The sequence below is a fragment of the Vombatus ursinus genome, unplaced genomic scaffold, assembly GCF_900497805.2.
Source record: "Vombatus ursinus unplaced genomic scaffold, bare-nosed wombat genome assembly UNPS02009770.1, whole genome shotgun sequence".
NCBI classification, from domain to species: Eukaryota; Metazoa; Chordata; class Mammalia; order Diprotodontia; family Vombatidae; genus Vombatus; species Vombatus ursinus.
The window spans coordinates 19,171,206-19,195,094 of NW_020949548.1; the positions used below are offsets into that span (position 1 = coordinate 19,171,206).

Sequence of the window (23,889 nt, forward strand, 5' to 3'; positions counted from 1 at the left end):
CACCATATTTTTGCAGCACTTAATTTCAATTGGCTTATTGTTCTTTCCATTTACATGGTCCCCTTCTGTATATTTTCCTGGTTCTACTTGCTTCACTTTTCACTAACTCATCTAAGTCTTCTCACACCACAAGCATTTTCATTCAGATAGAACATTTCTACTGAAGCCCTCCTCTGATGCCCCTTTCCCCATAGCCCTAGAAGTGACTCTGGGTTCTCAGAGGCCATATTATCTGTGCTTTAAGCTTTGACAAGCCCTCCCAAGAAGCAAAGGAAAAAGTAGGAGCCTAATGGAGGGTAGCCTCCAAGGACTAGCTTTACCAAGTTTGGAGAGGTTCATGGTTGGCTACTGGAGGATGAATTTTTTTTTTGTCATAGTTAAGTCTTGAAGGCCATTTACTATTGCAGAGGAGTGACTTTCAACAGGAGACCAAATCTCAGTTCCTTGAACTACTTGAAAATAAGGTGATAATTTGCAAAAACTTTTAAAAATTTTGACTCTAAAGATTTTATCACCATGACTCTGTTGCCTTCTCACCCTAGAATATCCCTTAGTTCTTTGGGCCTTCCTATCTTGGAACATCCCTCCATCATGCTGGCCCCCTTCTCTCTTTGTAAAGTTTCTTCTAGGGTCCCCATTTTGGGCATGCTTCCTTCATTTCTCTTCTGGCTATGTTTCTGACTCTCTGGACTTCACCACCATGCCCAAGCTCAGCTACCTTCTATTCCAGCCCACCCCCTGTTCCATGCCACACCACCCACCCCCAATACATAGACCTTTTCAGATCCTTTTATATGTTGTCTTCCCATTTGAAAGTAAGCTTCTTGAGGGCAGGGTCTTTCTTCTTGCTTTTATGCATATGCCTAACAGTAACTAACATTTAGTAAACACTTGTTGCTTGCCTGCCTGTTGTCTATTAGGAACTTTATCAGCAACAAACACAAACTTTCCCAAGTACAGAGAGCAAAAAAAAAACAAAACTGTATAAGAAATCATAAACATTTTAGTTTGTTTTTAAAATCATATATTAATTTTAACATGATAATTAAAACTGATGTTTGTTGTTTTGTATTTCTTTGATGTTTTGATTCTCTTCACTTTTTTTCCTGAATCTTTCATTCCCACTAACTCAGCCTCCCACCCTCTAGAAGCCCTCCCTGGTAACAAATTAGTCAAGCAAAACAAACCAACTCATTAGCCACACTTGAAAATATAGACCCCATTCTACACCTCTATCTAGCCCATCAAAGTTGGTACTGAGGCCTACTTCATCACTAGTCTTCTGAAATCAGGATTGGCCACAGCATTGGTCAGAATTCTAAAGTCTTCTCAAGTTGTTTTTCTTTACGTTATTGTGATCATTATATAAATCATTCTACTGGTTCTCTGCTCATTTCACTCTGCATCATTTGATACAAACTCCCCCAAGTTTCTCTGAATTCTTTACCTTACAACACAATAATATTTCATTACATTCATATACCCCAATTTGTTTGGTCATTTCCCAATTGATGGGCTCCCGTTTTGTTTTACTCCTTTGCTACATCCTAAAGTACTGCTATAAACATCTTTGAACATATAGGCCCTTTCCCTCAATCTTTCACCTCTTTGAAGTATAGAGCTAGTAGTGGTACCAGTGGTCAAAGGGTATGAACAGTCTAGGGATATGGTTCCAAATTGATTTCCAGAGTAGGCAGACCAATCCATAGCACCATCAACAGTAGTGTGTCAACGAGCCTCTCCTCCAATGTTCCAAGGCTTAAGTTTCAATGAAACCAAAAGAGAAAAGTAAATACATGAGTATGTGTGTATCTTTCCCAGAGGGGTAGATGCACCAAACAACAAAGATTGAAAGGAATCAGAAACATAAGTGGCACACACATTTCAAGAAACAGCTGAGGTCAAATCCAGCTGAAAACTACACAAGGAATGGAAACTGCAAGATCACATTCCAATTGTGTATCACTCCTTCATTAACTCAAGCATCACTCACCTTTCTTTTGCAAATGTTTTAGGGGCTTTTTGGTTTTTTCGGAATTAAGAAAAGCAAAATCGAAACAATACTCATTTCATTTTTATTTTAATTGGTAGTTTTACAGAAAAGTTTTCAACTATATCAAAATATAACATATACAGAGCAATGTAAGAACCTGACCTTTGAACAGTGAAAAACATGGTGTACAAAACAAGTGTGAAAACTGAGTGAAGACAGAGTGAAACTATGAAGTAGTTTACTGCTCCCATCCACCTTTGGGACCAAACCATCGGGGGGGGGGGTCCTCATCCCCCTAGGTTCTCAGTGTTCATGTTAAAAGTTCTGCACCCCAAAACTTGTTGTCATGATAGGATCTGAAATTCATTTGCAGTAAGGCCTGGTAAGCATTACCCTTCCAAGGAATATTTTAATGGGCTACAGGTAAAAAGATTAATGCCTAACAGGAGAATTTCCAGCACCAGCCTGAAATGTACAATCTGTCCATGTATTTGCTTGGGAGGCATGGCTTATTTTCTCTGACTGTGTGGGGTTATTTCAGCCATTGCTCTGCCTAAACTAAAGTCAGCACCAAAATGAACAATGTACATGTTTCATGAACAAAAATACAAAAAAATCTACAGGTTATGGCTTCAGTTGCTAGCATGTGTAATTTTCTATACACATGTGAAAAGTAGAGGGATCCAGAAACCATGCAAAAGAATGTATAAAATCTCATTTCAACACTAGAGAAACTAACTGTATACTTGCATATAGCTAACTTGAACATTTTTTAATTTTCTGGGTGGGAAAGCTCTGCCACAAAAGGGAAAATATGATCTAAATTAGCATTTGTAGGCCAAAATGTCATGGCATGAATAGGGAAAACACCACCAAAGTCTGCTGGGTGTGGCTTTGGAGTCTATAATGAACAAAACCCAAACATGTCTGTTGGTTCTCCATTTAAATTTGTGGAAATGACAGAAGCCAAAGATAGAAGAATTCTGACATTCCAGTCCAGAGGACAAATAACACTGGGACCATGGCCAAAATCTGACAAGCAGCTACACTGTACCTCAATCAGGGGAGATAAAAGGAATCCACTGTTGCTCAAAACAACTCAGTGATTTGAAACCAATTATTTTATGAACTGCCACCGGAATTAAGTTGTAAAGGGGGATTTCCAGATGTAACTGTGCTCACACAGGCATGGCGGCATTTCTACTTGCACAATACTGTTAAATGTTGGCCCTGTTAACAAACCCAGTCTAACATCAAACTCTAATGGGTTTTACCTCCTCTTTTCAGGTATTTAAAGACCGTGATAATTGTCATAATTACCATAAATAAATCCTTTTTAAATGGATTTTAAGGTCTAACACCTACTTGCATATGAAATACTGGCACAAAATTCATGTTCAGGCAAGCATTCCCTGTTGACACCCTAAATACTAGCATGATTTACTTCCACTGAAGCTGACAAACCACCACAGCCAATAGCAGGTTTATACTCCTGATCACAACACACAAAGAGGAGGGGAGTAGGGCAGTCACAGCTCGTGGGGGTTCTCTACCACTCCTCCACAAGCCATCTGCCTCAGCTGTCCCTTATAAGTTCCATTAGGAAGGCAAAGTTTACTGGAGGCTGGAACCTGTCATATTCTTTAGCCAGGGAAGGAAAGTCTTTTCCTTAAGTAAGGGTTGTTCTGTTCTAGTTTTAGTTCTGTGCCTTCAAACTTGGGAAATCCTTCTTCAGATCATCCACAAGAGCCTTGTCAGCTTCATGCAGGACGTTAAGGAAGCCTTCCACCTACAGTCAGAGAAAACACTCCATTACACAGGTCTGCCCTCATTGTGAATTAACGTCTTACACAGAGGGCAATTCCATGCTCCACACGCTGCAGTTGCCCCTTAATGTCAATAACTCCTAGTTCCTCCTTCCCAGGATATCATCAGGTAAGTGGACTTTCCCCTTCCATTTACTCCCATGACTAACATCCTCCAATATGCCTCTACCCCAATATACAAAATCCAAGTTCTGGTATTACCACCACCCTCCATGTTTAGATGACCCTTGATTGATGATGAAACTGTTGAGGAAAATCCTACTGGATGCCACTGTGTAAGAATCTTGCTTGCCTCTTTATATTGTCTACTTCATATATAGAATAAGCTGAAAATGGAGGTGAGGGGAGAGTTCTAGGCAGTTACAATATCAGCTTAGAAAATAAGTGTAAATCAGTGGAGGTTAAATGTCTCAAGACTTAGCATGTAGTTGAGGGAATAAAGGAGGGCCCTCAAAACAGAAGTGCTTGTATGCTGGCACTGGGGCCTGAGTGTCATCTGACCCTGTCCTCTCCCAACGCCTACAGATTGCCCTTTCAAAACATCCTTCATTTCTGTCCCCTTTTGACCAGTCCCACTGCCCCCTCTTTAACACTGGGCACTGACACCACCAGCCCAGATGACTGCTCTATTCACCTGAGAAGTCTCCCTACTACTCCTCTCTCCCACCTCTAATCTTGCCTCCATATTGCTACCAGAACAATCTTTCTTATCCCTAGTTCTGATCACAGCAGTCTTCTGCTTAACAGTCTTAGCTGTGGCTTCTTACTGCCTTCCAAGTGAAGTCCACAGTCCTCTATCTGGTATTCAAGGACTTATCTCAAAAAACTCCTTTCCATGGAGCTATGCTCACCCCAAACTGGATAACTCCCCACTCCCCAAACACAGGCTGTTTTCCTGGGCCTCTATGCCTCTGCTCAGCTTGGGCCCTATAGCTGAAATGCCTCCCTTCCCTCACTTTGTCAAATTCCTACACTTCTATAAACATCCAACCCAAGTACTGCCTACTTCAGGAAGTCTCCCCTGATCCTCCTGCTTAGTAATGAGCCTCCTTCCCCCGATACCCTACCCACATGATATTTTGTTTTAGAACCAACTCTCTAATACAATTATCACAGAATAGTGTATATTATATCTACCTATCTTTGAGTATTATTCTCCATTAAACAGTACATTCCTTGAAGTCAGGAAGTGTGTCTTTTCTAAACTTCGTATTTTCCCCCAGTGCCTAACATAATTCTCTGCTCACAATAGCTTCTTAATTAGTGTTTTTTGGAATGAGGAATTTAAACTCTAACTGCAGATACGGAACAGGCAGCTCTGAAGATAGGTTTGTGTCTCAAAGTACACTTTGGTTATCCCCAAAGCTAAGACCTATAAACAACTAGGTAGCACAGTGGTTAGAAATCCGGGCTTAGAGTCAGGAAGACTCATCTTCCTGAGTTCAAAACCTGCCAACTACACCAGCTGGAGAAGGAAATGGCAAACCATTCCAGTATCTTTGCCAAGAAAAACCCTAATGGGGTCAAGAAGAGTCGGACACAATTAATCGACTAAACAACAACAAGACCCACAAATCCACATGTGACTGCAACACTGTATTCCGTGGGAATCCAAGGGCTCCCCACACACTCACCACTGAGCGGTACATGGGAAGAAGGTTTTTAAATGCACAGGAACACGTCTGCTTGTTTAGATAGTCCTCCTTTAGAGCCTGAATGATATTTTCCTGCAAAAAAAAAAATATATATATATATATATAGGTAAAAAAGCTACAAAATCAGCAGAGGAAGACATCCAAAGCTTGATCTGGTCATCCTTGTTATGCTTCTCCTTTCCTCTCGCCTCAAGTGTCTTCCTGAGAGAGCTGGGATGATGCCTCGATGCTATTGCTGATACTGCTGGAATCTTCCTCATGTCTCAGTAGGGACTGAATATCCCCTGACATCCTTTGTAAAAAACTGAATGATCTGGAGGCAGAGATGAAGGCTTCAGCTCTTCCTCTCCTCAAAAGTTATAACTTTGGAAAAGACGGGAGGATATGGGAAGTGCAACAACCATTCATCTAGATGGGATGGAAGAACAGGAGGTTTTTCTGGGCTACTGTTTGAAACACCAGAAGGATGGGTTCCTGGTAAAGAACAGTCTGCACCTCACAATGGCTGGTAAGAAAACAATGAGCAGGAAACTCAGTAACCTGAGCGAGCTTAAAGTTAAATCTGAGGATAAGGAAGATATCCAGCTAAAACTAAAAACTGGACATTATGGAGGACAATATCAATGGCATAGAAAATGGGAAAATAGTGCAGGAGATGCCCAGTAATTTTTAAGAAAAAATAACAAGAGGTCAGAAAAATACTCTTGGCCTCAGATGCACAGTGTAAGTAATGAACAAAATGAACATGAAATGTTAGAATAAGGAAATAAATACAGTTCTAAAGATGTCACTTGATGGGAAGGATTCAAGATTGAGGTGAGGGGAACATATCAAAAAAGCTTGTATGCATATGCAAAAGGAGTATTAATATGGTGGGGGAACATTTGGTGAAGATAAAAAGAGAAACAGAAGTGATCCTGTAAAAATATGTTATAGATGCTAATCAGACAGAGGTTATAGATTCTGCTTTCCTAATGGAAAACACAAAACCGACATACAGGAAAGATACTGTAAAGAAAGGGGACTTCAGCTATTCAGACATCTACTAGAACTCTCATTCTGCTAAAAACAAAGCAACCCAGAAATTAATAAATTGCCTTGCTGACAGCTTTGGCTCTCAGAAGGTAAAGGAAACATGGAGGGAAACTGATAAGGTAAACTCAATTCTGACAAATGAGGAAAAACTGATTAGTAAAGTAGACTTAGCAGTAACCCTGGGAGAAGGTGGCCCTGTGTTCTTAAGCTTCACAGAAGGAAGATCTGTGAAGCCACACCTCCCTGAGAGAACTAGTGTGAGGTGACAGAAAGAGGGCTAGACTGTGGTGCAGGGCAGAAGCCCTCCTTTGAGTCTTGGCAACTAGCCAGGTGCCTGTGGGCCAGTCCATTCTGAGTCTCAACGTTCATCATCTGTAAAATGGAAAGAAGACTGGCACAACCCACCTCACTGGGGTGCTAAGAAGAAAACATTTATTACGATTATCACCTTAGATTTTAGAAAAACAAACTATTGGGGCAGCTACGTGGCACAGTGGATAGAGCACTGGCCCTGAAGTCAGAAGGACCTGAGCTCAAATCCAGCCTCAGACCAAACACTTGACACTTACTAGCTGTGTGACCCTGGGCAAGTCACTTAACCCCAATTGCCTAAAAATTAAAAAAAGAAAAAAGAAAAACAAACTAGTAATCAATTAAAGAAAAGCACATCCAGAAGAAGGTGACCAGGATCATAAAAGAGTCGGGAAATCATGCTTAATGACAACTTTGAAAGGATCTTCTCTGAAAAAGAGAAGACAAAGGGGGCAGAATGGATGTTTTCAAATATTTGTAGAACTAACACATGGAAGAGGGATCTAATTTAGTCCATGTAGTTTCAAGGGGCAGAACAAGAACCAAAGGATGGAAGTTTCCAGGAGGCAGATTTTAGCACAATACAGATTAACTGTCTAATGAAGCTTTAGTTGTTCAAGTTTAGAATGGGCTATGTTGTTAGGTAGTGAGCACCCCAAATTCATTGAAATTTGCATCACAGAAGGGATAGGGTAGGAAACTCAATCACTAATATTCTATGATAAATAAACCTAAACCCACCACTGGAATATTTTTGGAGGGGGGGCAGTTGATCTGTGATTTCACAGATAGAAGGAAATCCCAGATGTGAAAACTCCCCTTATAAATGGAAGCCAGAACTCTCGGTGCCTGGGGCAGAGGTTCAATGATTGGTGCCTATGGTCATGTGACTAATAGGTGTCAGATGCAAGGCTCATAGAATCCAGCCTTCCTTCAAGGGCTCAGGGTGGCCCTGTAGCCACCCTACCCCACTGCTTCTCACTGGAACCTAAGTTCACTATTTTCAGATAAAGATAAAGACATCCTTCAGACAACTTCCCTGTACTACTGCCAGCTCCTAAAACATGTGCACTAAACACCCCAACTCATTCACCAGAAGCATTACCTAGGCAGTCACACCACGCTCCGAACGTCTTCCCCCTCACTTCTCCTCCCCACCCTCTATAAAGCTTAGGGTAGCAATCCTCCCAGGAACTAGGCCTAGCCCTTCCTTACCTGAACGGTCCATATAAAAGGATTTTTCAGTACCTTTGTCAATGCCTGAAAAATATTAGAAAGTAATTCGCAAGAGACATCCTTCAAAACTTTCAAGTGGAAATCCTCCTCAGTTACACCAGACTTTGCAGTTTCTTCTGCTAAGTTCACTGATCTTTTCTCACAGTCCTCCATGTTGTGCAAGACCCAAATCAAGCCGCCAATCAGAGGCAGATCTATTGTACAACCAATAAATGAAGAAATACAAAGTCAGAAAGGTATTGAGTATTTCTGCGATCATAAAAATAATAAGATTTTTAAGGGATCTGATCAAATCAAACACATCTACTGTGTTCTACAAATGTCAGCTCTAAATTAAGACTATAAATATGACAAAAGAAAAGTAAGAGTTTACATTCAAAATACGAAAAAGTCAAAAGCCTCTCCTTCATGAATTCTACATCCTAGCCAATGGATATTCCTGATCTTGTCCTGCACTGTCCAGTCTTTCCACATTAATTCAAGCTAGTAGGCACCTAACATTTTTCAATGTTAACAGATGTGTAGGATGTCACTGATGTGGGATCTTCTCCCAAAGGTAATGAATGCAACCTATACAAGTCATCTCATCCTCTGTGCTGCTAGCCCGTCTCCTTCTGTAAATCCTCTGCAAGGGTCCAGTCAACATGCAGGCACCCTTTCCTCTAAAGCTCTTGAAATTGGTAGACTACCTCCTGAGCATATGAGCTGCTCATCAGCGATCCTTCACTTTCGTTATAGAACTGGCCCACCTCCCTCCCAGTCGTATATCTCTCTGATGACGTCTTTTTCACTACTTGTCCTGAACAATTCTTCATTGGTAATACGTCTACTTCAGGAACCCTGAGGATGAAGTATTTGTACATAGTTGTCTGTAGGCTGTCTGTTGCCATTTTTCCCAGTGCTTAGCACAGTTAATAAATACCAGTTGACTGACTGATCAGTCATACAATTGTTTTCAGCATTACCCATAACTATTTTATCTCTATGATCCAGAACTCTAAAATTACTGTCAAGTCACAAGCTTCTAACCCATCCAATCTCTCCCACTGCCTCTCTCCTCCGAAACCTATTCTTCATCTTAATCATGTCCATCCCCCCACCCTCTTCCCTCAATCCATTCCCGTGGCTCTGGCTTTGCTTTCCTCCCTTCACGGCCTTGACCTTAGGGTCGACCAGTTCAACTACACACTATCCTATTCCCTCAGATTCCTTGCCCCCCTTGTCTCCACCATCTACCTTCTCCACGCCTATTCACATGCTGCTGAACACCATTACAAAGAGTCACACAACTGTCAAATGGACTGTCAAATGGAATCATTACCAAGTTATTATCTAATCTCTAGTGGACCCTCACTGCTGCACGACAATCTTTTTATTCCTCTCCTATTGATTCTCTATACAAATCTCCACTGCAGCTATTCCAAAATTCCTCCCTCTTCCTCTCAGCCTCCAACTATACTGACAAAAAAGGTCATTCACTGAGCACTTTCTCTTTTCCCCTACTCTATACATCAAATCCCCTCTTCATCATGTCCTATCCTCTCCTTTACTTCGGTCTCTGAAGAACAGTTGGCCCTTCTGGACAAGGCCAATCTCCTCTCCGCTTGTACTCCTGATCCCATCCACTCCAACAGCCTGCCTCCTTCCTGACCGACCCCTCTTTCTATCATCATTCATTTCTCTTTATCTGCTGGCTCCTTCCCCAACTCCTCCATGCATGACCAGTCTCTTCCATCCTTAAAAAATGCCCTGATCCTACCATCTCCTCAAGCTCCTTTCACTATTAAATTCTTACAGACGGTCACCTATATGCACCACTTCTACGTCCTCCCCTCCCACTCCTCGACTCCTTGCAATCTGGCTGCTGACCTTCACACTTAACAGAAACTGTCCTCCTCCAGATCACCAGTGATTTCTTACCTGCTAGATCTCATGGTCTTTTCTCAGTCCTTATTATACCTTACCTCTGTGGAGTTCTTAACACTATCAACTCTCCCCCATGCCTTCCCCACTTCCAAACTTCCCTATTTCTGTCAGAGGTATGATCTTCAACACTTCACTTACCCTCAACCCACATAACCAATCAGTTGCCCAAACTTGCTGTTTCTACTTCCACAATATTTCCAGTATGTCACCCCTTCAGCTGCCTCCATGGTTCAGGCCCTGATCGCCTCTCTCCTAGAAAACTGCCACAGGAGGCTGGGCCACAAATACCAAAGTAATATTACTTAGCCATAGATTTAACCATGTTCAACCTGAGTTCAATCCTGCCTTGGATAGTTGCTGGCCAAGAAAATCACTTAACCTCTCTCAGCCTCAGTCCCCTCATCTGTAAAACGGGGATAACAACTCCTATTGCAAGGGTTGTCAGTCAATAAGCATTTATTAAGTACCTACCATGTGCCAGGCATTGCGCTAAGCAGTGCAAATGCAAAAAAAGGCAAAAAAACAACCCCTCCTCTCAAGTGGTCCAATGAGAGATACAACATGCAAACAACTACGTACAAACAAGAAAAAGAATGAAATGGGAATAATCTAAGAGGGAAGGCAATAACGTTAAGGAAGATCAGGACAGGCTTCTTGTAGAAGACAGGATTGTAGCTGAAACCTGAAGAAAGTCAGGGAAGGCAGGAAGCAGAGAAGAGGGACAGCATTCTGTGGATGGAGGACAGCCAGGAAAAATGGATGGAATTAAGAGACGGACAGTCTGGAGAGAAGAACAGCAAGGAGGTCAATGGCACAGGAATACAGAGTTAATGTCAGGGAGTGAGGTGTAAAAAAGATGGGAAACGTAGGAGGGGGCTGGTTATAAAGAGCTCTGAATGTCAGAGGATTTTTATATTTGATCCTAGAGGCGTCACTGGAATTTACTGAATGGGTGGGTGGGGGTGGAGGAATGATGTGGTATTCGTTCTGTAAACTGACTTCTACACTGGCAGGATGACCACCATACAGGATTTTCCAAGTAACAGAATATTTGGTAACAAGATCAATAAAAACACGGGTTAATGTAAACTACTTGCTAAAATTTGTTATACAGAATAAGAAAACATAATGGTATTTGCTAAAATTAAATTCTGCCTATCCTTACTTTGTGCAAATTTTTGTCATAGTAGATGCAATCCTATCTCTATCATTTCTACTAAGGTTATTCCCAGTTTGATCAGTTCCAAGGGTTACACATGGGATGTGTATAGGTAAACTATTTTGAAAATTACCAGGGTTAAAAAGGGAGTCATCATTATTCACAACTGGTAGAAATGATACTTGCTTTTTTCCATCTTTACATACTGCTGTTCAGTCTGTGACGCATACACAGCAGATAATACTGAGAAGATAGAAGCCAGCACTGTTTTCTGTTCCTGAAGTATGATTGGTGGATCATCAGGCTGACAGAAGTCGTGGCAGGCCAGATCAAAAAGGAAATTCCAAGTATCTCTTCCAGCATCAGGAGGCTGAACTTGATAAAGAAAGCACTGATTCAGAAAGGGAAAATAATTAAATGACTAAAATGAGCTATCATCATTCTCATACTTCATAAAATCGCTTACCAATTGCTTGAATTCCATCATCCACAGTAGTAAGTAGTTGTAAGATGTGCATATAAACTTCCAGTCCTACTGGGTTATCAAAACTGTAGGCAAATGACAAAAACACTGACTCAATGACTTCCAGGCAGAAAGAAAGATAATTACCCAACAGGCAGAACCTAGGAAACAAAATATTTCCAAGCCCAGAACCAAACCCTCCTGCAGGAAAACTCACAAAGAAACTTTCCTTGAACCAACAGAATTTTGTCCCGCCACCCTTCAAAGACGGATTTCTAGAGCCTGCCAGCAAGGCACAGCAGTAACGGTGTTTGTTTCATCTTGGTTGCCTCCTCTCCTCAATGGTAAAAGCTAAAAAGGAAGCCCCATCAGCATCAGCAATGTCTGGATTCCAACCAACTCAGTCTCCTCTTAGATCTCCATCCACTAAGGAAAAAGATCTTTTTAGAGAGACTAAGGTGATCTTCCAACAACTCAGCCAACCTTTACTAACTACTTTTTACATGCAGAGCATTGTGTTAGGTATTAGAAACACAAAGGCAGAAAATGAGCCAGCCCCTGCCCTGAAGAAGCTTACATTCAAGGAAAGTACAACATGAAATATGATGGAAGGAGGTAAGTGAGGTCAAGAAAGTATGTCAAGAAAATTTAAGAAAGGAGAGATCATTTTTATTTTTATTATTATTACTTTTAGCTAGGTAGATCAGGGAGATTTCCTGTTAGAGGCAGCATGTCAGCTGAGCCTTGATGGAAGACAATACTTTCAATAGGAAGAAAGGAGTGGAGAATATGTTCCAGGCACAGGGATGGCCTGCGCTAATAAATAGAGACAGAATGACTTTGGGGACAGCTAATGGTCCCTATGGCTAGAATGAATGAACGGTAATAGTGTTAGGGCAGAAAGAGTTAAGAAATGTATACTTTGTCCAATGGGTGTTAAAGAACGACAAAGGTTTTTAGCAGGAGAGTCACGTAATAATAAGATCTATGTATTAGGAAGGTTATTTTGGCTGCTATGTGAAAAGTGGATTGGAGACAGAAAGAACTGAAGGAAGATGAGTAAGAAGGTTATCATAATGGTTCAGATGACAAGAGATGAGGGCCTAGAACTGTGGTGGTATTCAGGTAAGTGGAGGAGATGGAAGTGAGCTATATTGTATAAATAGAATCAATACAACTAGGTAATGTGGGAGGTGAGAGGGAAGGAAAACTTGAAGCCTAGATCACTTAGAAGACAGTGGTTCAATCAACTGAGGCCTCATCCACAGAGAAAAAAGGCCAGGACCCTCCACAATAGGTGAGGATGCGCAGTGGTGGAGGCAGCACACTATGGCACTACACTACAACCCTGCCCTGTGGGAGGGGGATGCAGAGCCCATGCCACCCTAAATGGACACAGGGGCCTACAGAGATTCTTCTGTGGGCCCCGTAGGAGCTATGTGGCCATGTACTGGTCCAAGGCCTCCCAAATCCCTCAGGTAAAGAAGGTTCCCGGGGAAGACCAGGGTTACGCTACTCTGTATAATCCTACCGGATCTGTTTAGCAGCTTCAAGTACACAGGGGACAATCTTTAGTGGTGCTTGCTCTTCAGAATCCCCAGAGGACTGGTGCGGGCCCTGAGCAGTGCCATTTTTAATCCACTCCACCATTAGCTTCTCATCTAAGTCAAAGAGCTTGTCAACCACTTCACCCACTTTCACCAGCAAGTCAACTGCAAAGAAGAAAATACCCATGAAACTGAAGAGAAAATCTTGAAATTAGCCAAGTTAATGAAAATTCCTAAGGCAAATCACCACACAAAAGTCAAACTCCTACACGGGTACCAATATTCTGAGGGACTTTTTCCCTCCCATGTTTATTTCTTTCTTAAAGGGGACTTTATCACTGTCCTGGGGCACAAAGAGAATAATTTACCTTTAAGGAACCTTACGAGCAACACGGAGAGGGCCAGAGAGCTCATCTCAGAGCCAGGGAGCTCTCAATTCAAGTCCCGCCTCTGACACATGCTGGCTGTGTGATCCTAGCCAAGTCACATAACCCTAATGCTCTAAGCCAGAGGTATCAAACACGAGGTCCACTTCCCAGTGCCAGGAACCAGATCAAAATGTAATTGGAAAATATTTAACAAAATAAATAAAAATATATATAACATAGACATGTTAACACGTGGTTTTCTAAGTCCATCTGCAGCTTGCTGGGATCCCTCTGTACGATTTGGTGGCTCCCTTTTTGCTTGAATTTAACACCACTGCTCTGGTCCAACTCTGTAAGTTGCAGAGAAGATCCCACTCCGCCCACTAGTGAAGTGAGGTTCCTCATCTGCAAGTCCTCTATCCTAATGAAATCATCAGTCTAATGTCTACTGCTACCTTGAGCTGAGTGATTTTTTTTAACTTCTTCTTGTGATCAAGGCATATTTTTCTCTGAGCTTCAGGAATAATTCCTTAACCATTAAAGATGCCCTAAAAACCCTACCATTGGTTGAGCTTGACATGATGAAACAAATGCTGTCATAGACAGCTGGATTTTCCCGTATCCTTTGAACCCAAATATCAGCAACTTGTGGCTGGGAAAGGCATGTTAGCAATAACCTATACGAGAAACATGAACACAATATCTAATTAAAATAGAGTGAATGCAATTCAAGTTTTCTCATGAAAAATGAACCTCTACATTGCAGATGAAATAATTGGACTGGGTACAAAGAAAATGACACACCTGCTTATTTCCAGCAGAGTAGGAGGATCCAAATCATACAAGCAGTGCAACAATGTCTGTCTACAAGGCAAGAGAAATCAATTCACACATTCTTATATACTTTCTTCTCATTAAAACATCAGTTGAGTAAAATGTTTCATTTTCATTTCCTAATCCCCCTTAATATTAGTGCCTTTCCTCTGTTGATTATCTCCTATTTATCCTGTATGTATCTTCTTTGTATATACTAGTTTGCATGTTTTCTAGCTTTCAACTGGGAATTGCTCAAGAGCAGGGGCTGTTTTGGCATTTCTTTGTATCTCCAACTAGCAGAGCACATGGCATATAGTAGGTACTTAATAAATGCTTGAACAAATGACGGGCATTTTTTGTTTAACAAAAATAACCCAGTGAAAGGTCTGTTTCTGAAATTACAAACCTATCAATATCTTATATTCTAAGAATTCGGAAAAAGAGGATAATTATAAGGGACTATACCAGGTAACTCTAAGAAGAAGAAAAGATCTTGAAACCTTCAAACTAGCTACATAAAAGACCAAGAAGACCCCAATCCTAGGATACAAACTTGCTTGACTAGGAGCCTAAAGCCCTTCATATATATAGAAGTCTTATTAGACTTGTTTTGCTTAGCTTCAAAAGGTGCTGCAAGAGATGCCAATTTTGGCTCAAAAATAAGGAGAAGCTGTCTAATCACCAAGCTATCCAAAAGTATAAAGATCCACCTCAGAAGACAGTGGGTTTGGGAGCAGGGAGGTGGTGCAGTGGATAGAGCACTGGCCCTGGAATCAGCTCTCCAGGACCAGAGGACTTGAGTTCAAATCTGGCCTCAGACACTTGATACTTACTAGCTGTGTGACCCTGGGCAAGTCACTTAAACCTGACTGCCTAGCCAAAAATAAAAAAAAAAAAAAGATTGTGGGTTTCCTGATCCTAGAGACTTTTATGTGGAAGCTGAGTAATTTCTTGTCAGGGATATTATAGATTCCTGTTTAGGTCAGGGTTAGATCAGCCCAGTAGTGTGGTACAATGGAAAGAGTTGGAATTGGAGTTAAAAGGACCTGGGTTTGAATCCGACTCTGATGGGGTGCTTGTACTTGGACCCCAACTCCAAGATCATATTTCTCCCTAGCCTCAAAACACTATCCCTGACAGTTTTCTCCCCAGCTCAAAGACCCTATCTCTGGCAATAGCTCATGAGTGGGCCCAGTGAGATAAACTATTTCGCTGTCTCTCTCTGTTACAAGAACAAGCTGGCCTCTGTAGAATTTCCCTTGTACTACCTTGTAGCAACAAAACTATCATGTACTGATTCCCACAGTTATCATATATGATCCAGAGGTCAAGGTAAAGACATCAACTCCCAAAGCTATCTTGTCATAGACATAACAGACTAAAAATACGCCCCTTAGGAACTCCCTTCCCTGCCCCACTCTGGTTTCTAGTAATGAATGATGCCTGGGACTAAGGCTGTATGTTATCACCTAATTAGCATACTTAGGACACAATCCACTACTTTTCCTATATAAGCTTTAGCATCCTGTTGGGTTTCAAGTTCTCTAGGGAGCTCTGCCCACCATATTAGCATTACAAGAAACTTTTTTTTTTTTGCTTTTTGGTGTGGCAATCAGAGTTGAGTGACTTGCCCAGGGTCACACAGCTAGTAAGTGTCAAGTGTCTGAGGCCAGATTTGAACTCAGGTCCTCCTGACTCCAAGACCAGAGCTCTATCCACTACACCACCTAGCTGCCCCTACAATAAATTTTTTGCCATCTGACTGGAAGACTGCTTGAGTCCATGAATTCTTTCTAGACAACTCCACCCTGTACCTCAGTATTTTGGGGCCCCTGTACCCTGAAACCTCATCAACTCCGCCATTTACTACCTATGGGACCCTGAGTAAATCACTTTACCTCAAAGGCCTCGGATTCCTCATCAGTAAAATGAGTGGGCTAAGCTAAAGGACTACAAAGGTCCCTTCTAGCTCTCAATCCAATAGCATCTATGACCTAGAACTTCTGAGGGCCCTTTGAATCCTGAGAGTCTATATGACTCCCAGAACCCCAAGGATTACCCTGGACCTCAGCCTTCTCTAATCAGCTTTCCCTACACTGATCTGAGCCTAGATCCAGTACTTGACCACTGCCTTTCATAGCTGACTCCTCCATGGACTACCCAGGCCCCCATTCCACTGAAAGGAAGCAGGAGGTATCAACTTTTCAAAACTGCACTACTGCTCCCAGCAATACCCCTACTAGGTTTGCATTCCAGAGAGATTAAAAAAAAAAAAAGGAAAAGGAAAAGGACCTATATGTACAAAAATATTTATAGCAACCCTTTCTGTGGTAGCAAAGAATTGGAAATTTAGGGGATGCTTCTCAATTAAGGAATGGCTGAACAAGTTGTGGCATATGATTGTGATGGAATACTATTGTGCTATAAGAAATGATAAGCAGGATGCTTTAAGAAAAACCTGGGAAGACTTACATGAACTGAGGCAAAGTGAAGTGAGCAGAACCAAGAGAACACTGTACACACTAACAGCAATATCGTATGATGATCAACTGTGAATGACTTAGGTATTCTCAGCAATATAATGATCTTTAGACAATTCCAAAGGACTTATGATGAAAAATGCTATCCATCTCCAGAGAAAGAACTGATGGACCCTGAATGCAGAATGAAGCATACTACTTTTTACTTTCTTTCTTTTTCTTGTGTTATTTTGTATGTTTTCTTTTATAACATGACTAATATGGAAATATGTTTTGCATGACTACACATGTACAACCTATACCAAATTCTTTGCCTTCTCAGTTGGGGGGAGGGGAAGAGAAGAGAAGGAGCAAGGGAGGAAGGGAGAGAATTTGGAACCCAAAATCTCTACAAAGAACGTTAAAAATTGTTTTTACATGTAACTGACAAAAATAAAAAATATTAAAAAAGAAAAATTTAGTGCAGCGATTGAACACCAGTTACTATGGAAAAAGGGAGCCACTATAATTCACAGCTTTTTACTCTTAATCCCATGCATTAGCTTTTCTTAGAAAAGCTGCTCTAGTAGGTTTTGCTAAATATAAATCAAATAAAAACAAAGCTTATGAAAACCAAATAATTATTATGTAATGAAACTTACCCAATATTCTTATCATTACTGATAGACACACATATCTCCTGGAAACAGGCCATATTTCCCAAAATTCCCACGCAAATTTCCTGCCAAACCAAGCATGGTATCAGAATGGAATCAAAGTAAATACAAAATTTTTTTAAAATGATTAAACATTAAAAAAAATTGTACAAAATTACTGTAAGAAAAAATAATGACTGTGCTTTTTATGCTCCAAAATAGGTATTTTAATTATTTTTTACCAGCACCACTCTTCTCAACCATATCATATTGCTGCTTTTGTGTGAGTGATATTATAGATTATATACATGGATTTCCTACAAGGCAGAATTGATGGGGAAAGTATTCCCTATAACGAGAGCAGATTGGTTATTTATCTAGGTCCTGCCATGTGCCCTTGTACAGTTAAAAATTATGGAGAGACATGGAAAAACATAGATGACAAGGATTCTGACCTCAAGGAGTTGGCAGAATAGTTAAGGCAAAAAAACAAACTCAATAAATCGTGGTAGATTAATAAAAATTATTATTTAACCAAGTACAAAAATGCAGAATAAAAATATTAGTATACCTAACTGAACTAGAAAAAATAAAACTCATCTGGAGGAAAAAAGGTTAAGAATATCAAGGGAATTAATGAAAAAAAGTGGGAAGGAAAGGGGTTCAGAAGTACTATATCTCATAGTGCACTACAAAGCAATAATCATCAAAACAATTTGGTAATGGGTAAGAAATAGAGAGACTATCAGTGGGACAAATTAGGTACACGAGGTCTGTAGGCAAATGAGCACAGAAGCCAAAAGATGAACCCAAAGATCCCAGCTACTGGGGCAAGGACTCATTATTCAACAAAAAATGTTGAGAAGACTGGAAAACAGTTTGACACACCCTAAATAACTACCAACATCTCACATGTTATACCAAGATCAGCTCCAAATAGGTACATGATTCAGATATAAATGGTAACATCATATAAAAAATTAGAGGAATAAAGAAAAAATTTCCAATCAGATCTATGGAAAGGGGAAAAGTTCCTAACCAAACAAGAGATAGAGAAGTAAAATAGGAGGTAAAATGGGCAAATTTGATTACATAAAATTAAGAAGTATATGCATAAACAAAATGAATTCAGATGAAATTAAAAGAGAAGCAGATAAAAGGGGGAAAATGTTTACAGCAAGTTTCTCTGATAAATGGCTCATTTCTAAGATATAGAAAACTGATTCAAATTTGTTAAGAATAAGAACCAAGCAAGATTTCATTAATGGCTCAAGGTCAGCCTAGGAGAAAGTCTCTAGTAGTAGTATTCAGGGATCTGTCCATGGTGCTCTCCTATTAAATATTCTTAACAATGACTTAAAGGCACAATTAGCATGCTTATCAAATTTGAAAATGGCGCAGAACTGGAAGGAAAAACATTGGATGACAAAGTCAAGATCCTAAAAGATCTCAACAGACTGGGATACTAGGATACAGCCCTAACAGCATTTAATAGGGCAAATACTATTAAGTCTTGCATTTGCAATCAAAAATTACCTGCACGAGTACCATATGAGGAATTCAAGTATGAAGTACACTTGTCATACAAAGTATACAAGTCAAGTATAAAGCACTTCCTGTGAAAAAGATCTGGACATTTGCAGCAGACTTCAAACTCAATATGAGCCTATAGTGTGACATGGTAGTTACAAAAGTCAATACAATCTTAGGTTGCCTTATGAGAAGCATAGTGCTCAGAATGAAGGAAACAATCATCCCACTGGATTCTGCCCTAGTTAGACGATGAACAGACTATTGTGTTTAGTTCTGGTTATTACAATTAATAATCTGGAGAACATTACAAAAAAGACAACCAAGATAATGAAAATGCCTGGATATCATGCCATATGAAGCTCAGGTGAAGGAACTAGAGCTATTTAGTCTGGAGAGTAATGGTTCTCATCAAATATTTGAAGTTGTATGAGGCAGAAGAAGTTCTGCTTGACCCTGAGGGGCAGAACTAGGAACAGCAGATATTGCAGGGGAAGATTTAGGGAAGATTTAGGCTCAAAGGGAAACCTAACAATGAGAAGAAAGTGGAGAATTTCAAGGGGGATGGGGATGGTCAAGAGTGCCAAACACTGCAGAGAGGTGAAGTACCTGCTATCACTGTTTCCAGGCAAAGGACAAAAGGCATCAATTACTGTTTTAAAGACCCGCTTATATTTATACACTTACCATTAGTCGAGGACACTTGGTCTTGGCCAAAACTCCCATAAATATGTCTGGGGCATTAAATTCAAAGAGAAATAAAGCTACATCCTAAAAAGGCAAAATATTTAATGAGCCAAGATCTTTCTCTAGACCTCTTAAGACCTCACTTTAACTAACATCTTTTAAATATGTAGCTTATGTCTTAGAGGTTATGGATAAAATACAAAGAGTGAAGTTAGAAATAGTGGTAAGATATAAAAATAACACTGCAGAGTCTTTGTAATATTGTTCCCAAGGCAATGAAACTACGCTGTAAAACAGAACCCATTGCACTGGTGATTTTTTTTTTCCTTTTTTGGTACAGAATGTTTCTACCTCCACTGTATCTGTGCCATCCAAAGGGAACTTCATTAAAGCATTATTACAATCAGATTTTCACAAAGCTTTGGAAATAAGTTTTAGAAACTCTCAACAAAAAGCATGTTCTCACCTATTAACTAAAAATACTACCAGAATACAAATGTTCTCCATGCATTTAAAAAATATAGTACATCAGGGCAGCTAGGTGGCACAGTGGATAGAGCACCGGTCCTGGAGTCAGGAGGACCTTAGTTCAAATAGGGCCTCAGATACTTGACACTTACTAGCTGTGTGACTCTGGGCAAGTCATTTAACCCCAAAGCCTAACCAAAAAAAAAAAATGTATATATATATATATATATATATGTATATATATATATATATATATAGGGAGAGAGAGAGAGAGAGAGAGAGAGAGAGAGAGAGAGAGTACAGTCTTCTCATTTCTACTTCTACTTTGGCAGAGAAGCAAATTATCTAACTTGCTCATGAATTCACAGCAATCTTCACATTTCAAAGGAGATACAGAGAGATACTTCCTTCTTCTTCTTTCCTTCTCTTCCACCCTTCACACACCAGCACTGTCCCAACTACTAACCCTCTGACGCCTGGGTACAAAAAACATTGAGAACAACCAAACCAAACTGGTCATGGGTTATACCTATACGAGTGTCACTGTCCACAAATGGATGAGTTCTCAGCAAATGACCTTCAGGAGATACCAGCATAAATCTAGCCAATAATCAGTGATAGCAACATTCTCCTTCACCTCCAGAGAGAAAATATATGATGTGGACTTAGCAGTAGCCAGTCCCCAGCACTCCTTACAGTAGCAGCAGGGATAATACAACAAGCTGGTCTCCAAAGGTGAGAAACAACACATGGGAACGTCTGTTCACCAGCAGTTTTCAGGAAGAGCTTCCTTCCTGACAGTGCCCCACAAGCATACCTCAACCACCGACATGTCCCAGACCCTACAAAGCTCATTCTCCATTTCTTCATCCACTTCTGTGTGCTGTTCCTCCTCCTCATTTTCTCTAGACGTGGTTTTCTCAGGGTTAATAAGCTTCAAAAAGGTAAAGAAAGAAAAGGAATAGGTAAACAGCACTCCCCATTTCATATTTTCCAACATTCATAAGTAATCATGAGAGAAAAGGTAGCGGAAGGAGAAGAGTTTTCTTTGATTGGACATGGGGTGTGCAACTAGTGAAGACGCAGAGATTGGAATGGGTTAGCAGTACATGGGATGGACAGGGTAGAGGACAGGGTGAGACCAGGAATATCTAAGGCAGCCTGTGGGCCTGAGGGGAGTAAGATAATAGGAGAGTGATCCTGAAGGATGGCTGAGGAAGTGGCTGTAAGGCCTGGCATTGTTTAGAGGAATGCACCCAGAGTCACCTGAAGGGAATAGGGGTCTTGGGAAGTATATCTGGAAAAGTCTTTAGTCCTAGTGGTGTTTGGGTAGAGTCAAAGATCTATGGCAGATACAGGGCTGTGTGCGAGGAATAGGTGAGCCCTTTGCCACAACACTTGGAGCAGAAGTTGGAGGAGACATACGGGAGAGATGGACTTGGAAGAAGGAAGGGTGGATCACGGTGTCCAGTGATGGGGTTCTGGGGTTGAGGAAATAAAACAAAGAGTAGAAAGAAATGGGCCCCGGAGGTGAGAACGTAGCCCGAGTTAAAGGAAGTGTCCAGAGTCTAATTGAGTGTGGGTGGGCTATGACTGTTATGGGGAAGAAAAGAGGGGGTAGAGTTTCTGGTCTGAGAGGGTTCCAGGTATGGCATGGAAGCCGAGATAATCAGGGTCAACTTCCCTGGGTAGTCTGACTGTGCATTTGTGTTGAAGGAAGTAGAAGGGGTCTGTGGCTCCTGAGACCAGACAGGTAGGATGTGATTGGAAGTAGAGAGCATGTCTGGTGGGATAGAAAGGAGTTAATTCTGGTCGAGTAGAGCAGTGACTGGAAGGCAGGGGGTCCAGGTCCAGAAGGACTGTGATGAGAGGAGGAGGGTCCAGGTAAGATCTGGGTCCAGGAAGCTGTGCTAAGGGAAAGGGAACAGATCAAGAGGGCTGTGATGCAGAGGGGAGGTGATGTGAGAGGATGGGAATGGGGGATGGGGCCTGGGAATGGGGAAACAGAGTGGATTTGACGGGGATGAGACAGGGAAGGATATTCGAGGTGGGGAGAGAGCTGAGATCCCGGGAGCAGCAGAGGGGGTGGGCCGGGGGCATGGCCTTGAAGGTACTACTGGCCGTTGGGGGTGAGTCCCTATGGTGGGTAGAGAGAAGGTGGTGGGGGGGGAGAAGAATGATGGTGGAGAGGAAGGGAATGGGAATGGGGGGGTGGGGGGATGGGACAGGATGGAGAGGGTAGTGGGGGTTAGGGGAGCTCTATAGGGGCCTGGGTCCTGGAGGGCTGGGATGAAGGTGGGTTGGACGGGGTCTGGGGATGCGATGGAGGGTGAAAAGGAGGCGTGGGTCCAGATCCTGTGGGCTGTGATGGGTCAGGGGAGGAGAGAGTTTGGATCTAAGTGGGGAGAAGGGTGGTCCCCGAACTGTTGGGGAGGGGGAGGAGGAGGGTTCCAGATGGGGGTGTGGCGGGGTCTGGGGGCTGTGATGGGTCAGGGGAGGGGGAGAGAGGAGGGCGTGGATGGGGGGAGGGGTAGTGACGGTTTCGGGGGAGGGGTAGTGACAGTTTGGGGGGAGGAGACGTTGAGGGGGTTGGTCCGGGTCCAAGCCGGGTTTCTCTGCCGGGGAGCCGCGGGCGTACCTGGATGAGGCTGCCGAGGACGCCGAAGAGCCAGTGCTTGCTGTAAATCGTGGTCCCGATGGAGTCTCCCCTCGCGGCCGCGGACTCGGCCTCAGCCTCCTGGCCCCTCCACGGAGGCGACGGGTTTCGGTCCATGGCGAGCGGCCGCAGCGGGAACCCAGGCTGGAGGAAGAAGAGGAGGCGAGGAGCGTGCGCGTGAGCCGGAGAGAGAGGCGGTCCCGCGCCGCCGGCCACCAGGCCTCCCCCGGCAGCGCCCCCTGGCGTCCACACGCCAGCTGCGCAGGAGCAGCCCCAGGAGCCCTGGAGGCTGGGATGTGGCCAGCCACCGAGTGGACTAGACCCGGGATCCAGACACCGAGGGACGTGGACACAGTAAATGAATGAGACAACGAGGGACAGACATTGAGAGGTCTGGACATCAGGAGGTTTACACCAAGATACCTTGGATAGTGGTAGAGTGGACTGGTCCTGGCCTCAAAGAACTTGGGTTCAAGTCCACCTGTGATACTGCCTGTTGGACATAGGGCAAGTCACTTAACCTCCCTCGTGCTTGGTTTCTTCATCTGTAAAATGGGGGAGTTGTACTACAGGAGTCCTACCATTCTCCACTAGCTCTGAAAGATCTCTCAGCCAAATTCCTTGAAAAAACTGACAGCGCTTGTCTCCCTTGCTTTCTCTCCTCTCCCCTCCCTCTTCTGGGTGCTACAACCTGCCACCTCATTCCTCCGCTGAAGCTGCTATCTCCAAAGTTACCAATAATCTCTCCTTCTTAAAGTTTCTTTTTTATTAACATTAATTTGACAACCCTCAACAAACATGAACATTTCCTTACACAGACCACAGAAAAAGACAGCTGTATAGGATACCGTGTATGTACATGATTTGGGGGTTTTGTGGGTTCAAGATTTTCCACGATAACTGCATGGCTGTTTCTCCCACACCAGTGGTATACAGTGGAATTATAATGGGGTGGGGAGGGAAGATATTTTAGTGACCTCCCAATCAAGTCCTCCGAATCTTCTAGATGAAATTGTGAGTTGTAAGGAGCAGGGAACAGGGATGACAGAGATGTAAAGATGTAACCCTTTCAAACTTTAAGTGGCCCATTTATATAC

At 42.1% G+C, this 23,889-nt stretch overlaps 1 protein-coding gene across 1 annotated transcript; it reads right to left on the reverse strand.

Annotated features, from left to right (window-relative positions):
* Positions 1–2,063: 2,063 nt before the first annotated feature.
* Positions 2,064–22,919, reverse strand: SAAL1 (serum amyloid A like 1). The gene is made up of 12 exons (XM_027852664.1): positions 22,775–22,919; positions 20,954–21,070; positions 19,669–19,752; positions 17,458–17,537; positions 14,325–14,384; positions 14,082–14,197; positions 13,137–13,317; positions 11,609–11,691; positions 11,329–11,517; positions 8,070–8,251; positions 5,454–5,546; positions 2,064–3,782 (listed from the first exon to the last, which is right to left on the reverse strand). The coding sequence occupies exons 1-12, from the start codon at positions 22,907–22,909 to the stop codon at positions 3,690–3,692; spliced, it is 1,413 nt and encodes a 470-aa protein (XP_027708465.1). The 5' UTR covers positions 22,910–22,919; the 3' UTR covers positions 2,064–3,689.
* Positions 22,920–23,889: the final 970 nt, after the last annotated feature.

Bases quoted from the DNA above. Each gene is read 5' to 3' on its own strand.
- SAAL1 (XM_027852664.1), bottom strand. From the start codon at position 22,909: ATGGACCGAAACCCGTCGCCTCCGTGGAGGGGCCAGGAGGCTGAGGCC. The intron at 17,538-19,668 runs GTAAGTGTATAA...TTGGTTTGGCAG, and splicing joins CCAAGTGTCCTCGACTAATG to GAAATTTGCGTGGGAATTTT. The intron at 8,252-11,328 runs GCAAGTATCATT...GTTGTACAATAG, and splicing joins GTATGTAAAGATGGAAAAAA to ATCTGCCTCTGATTGGCGGC.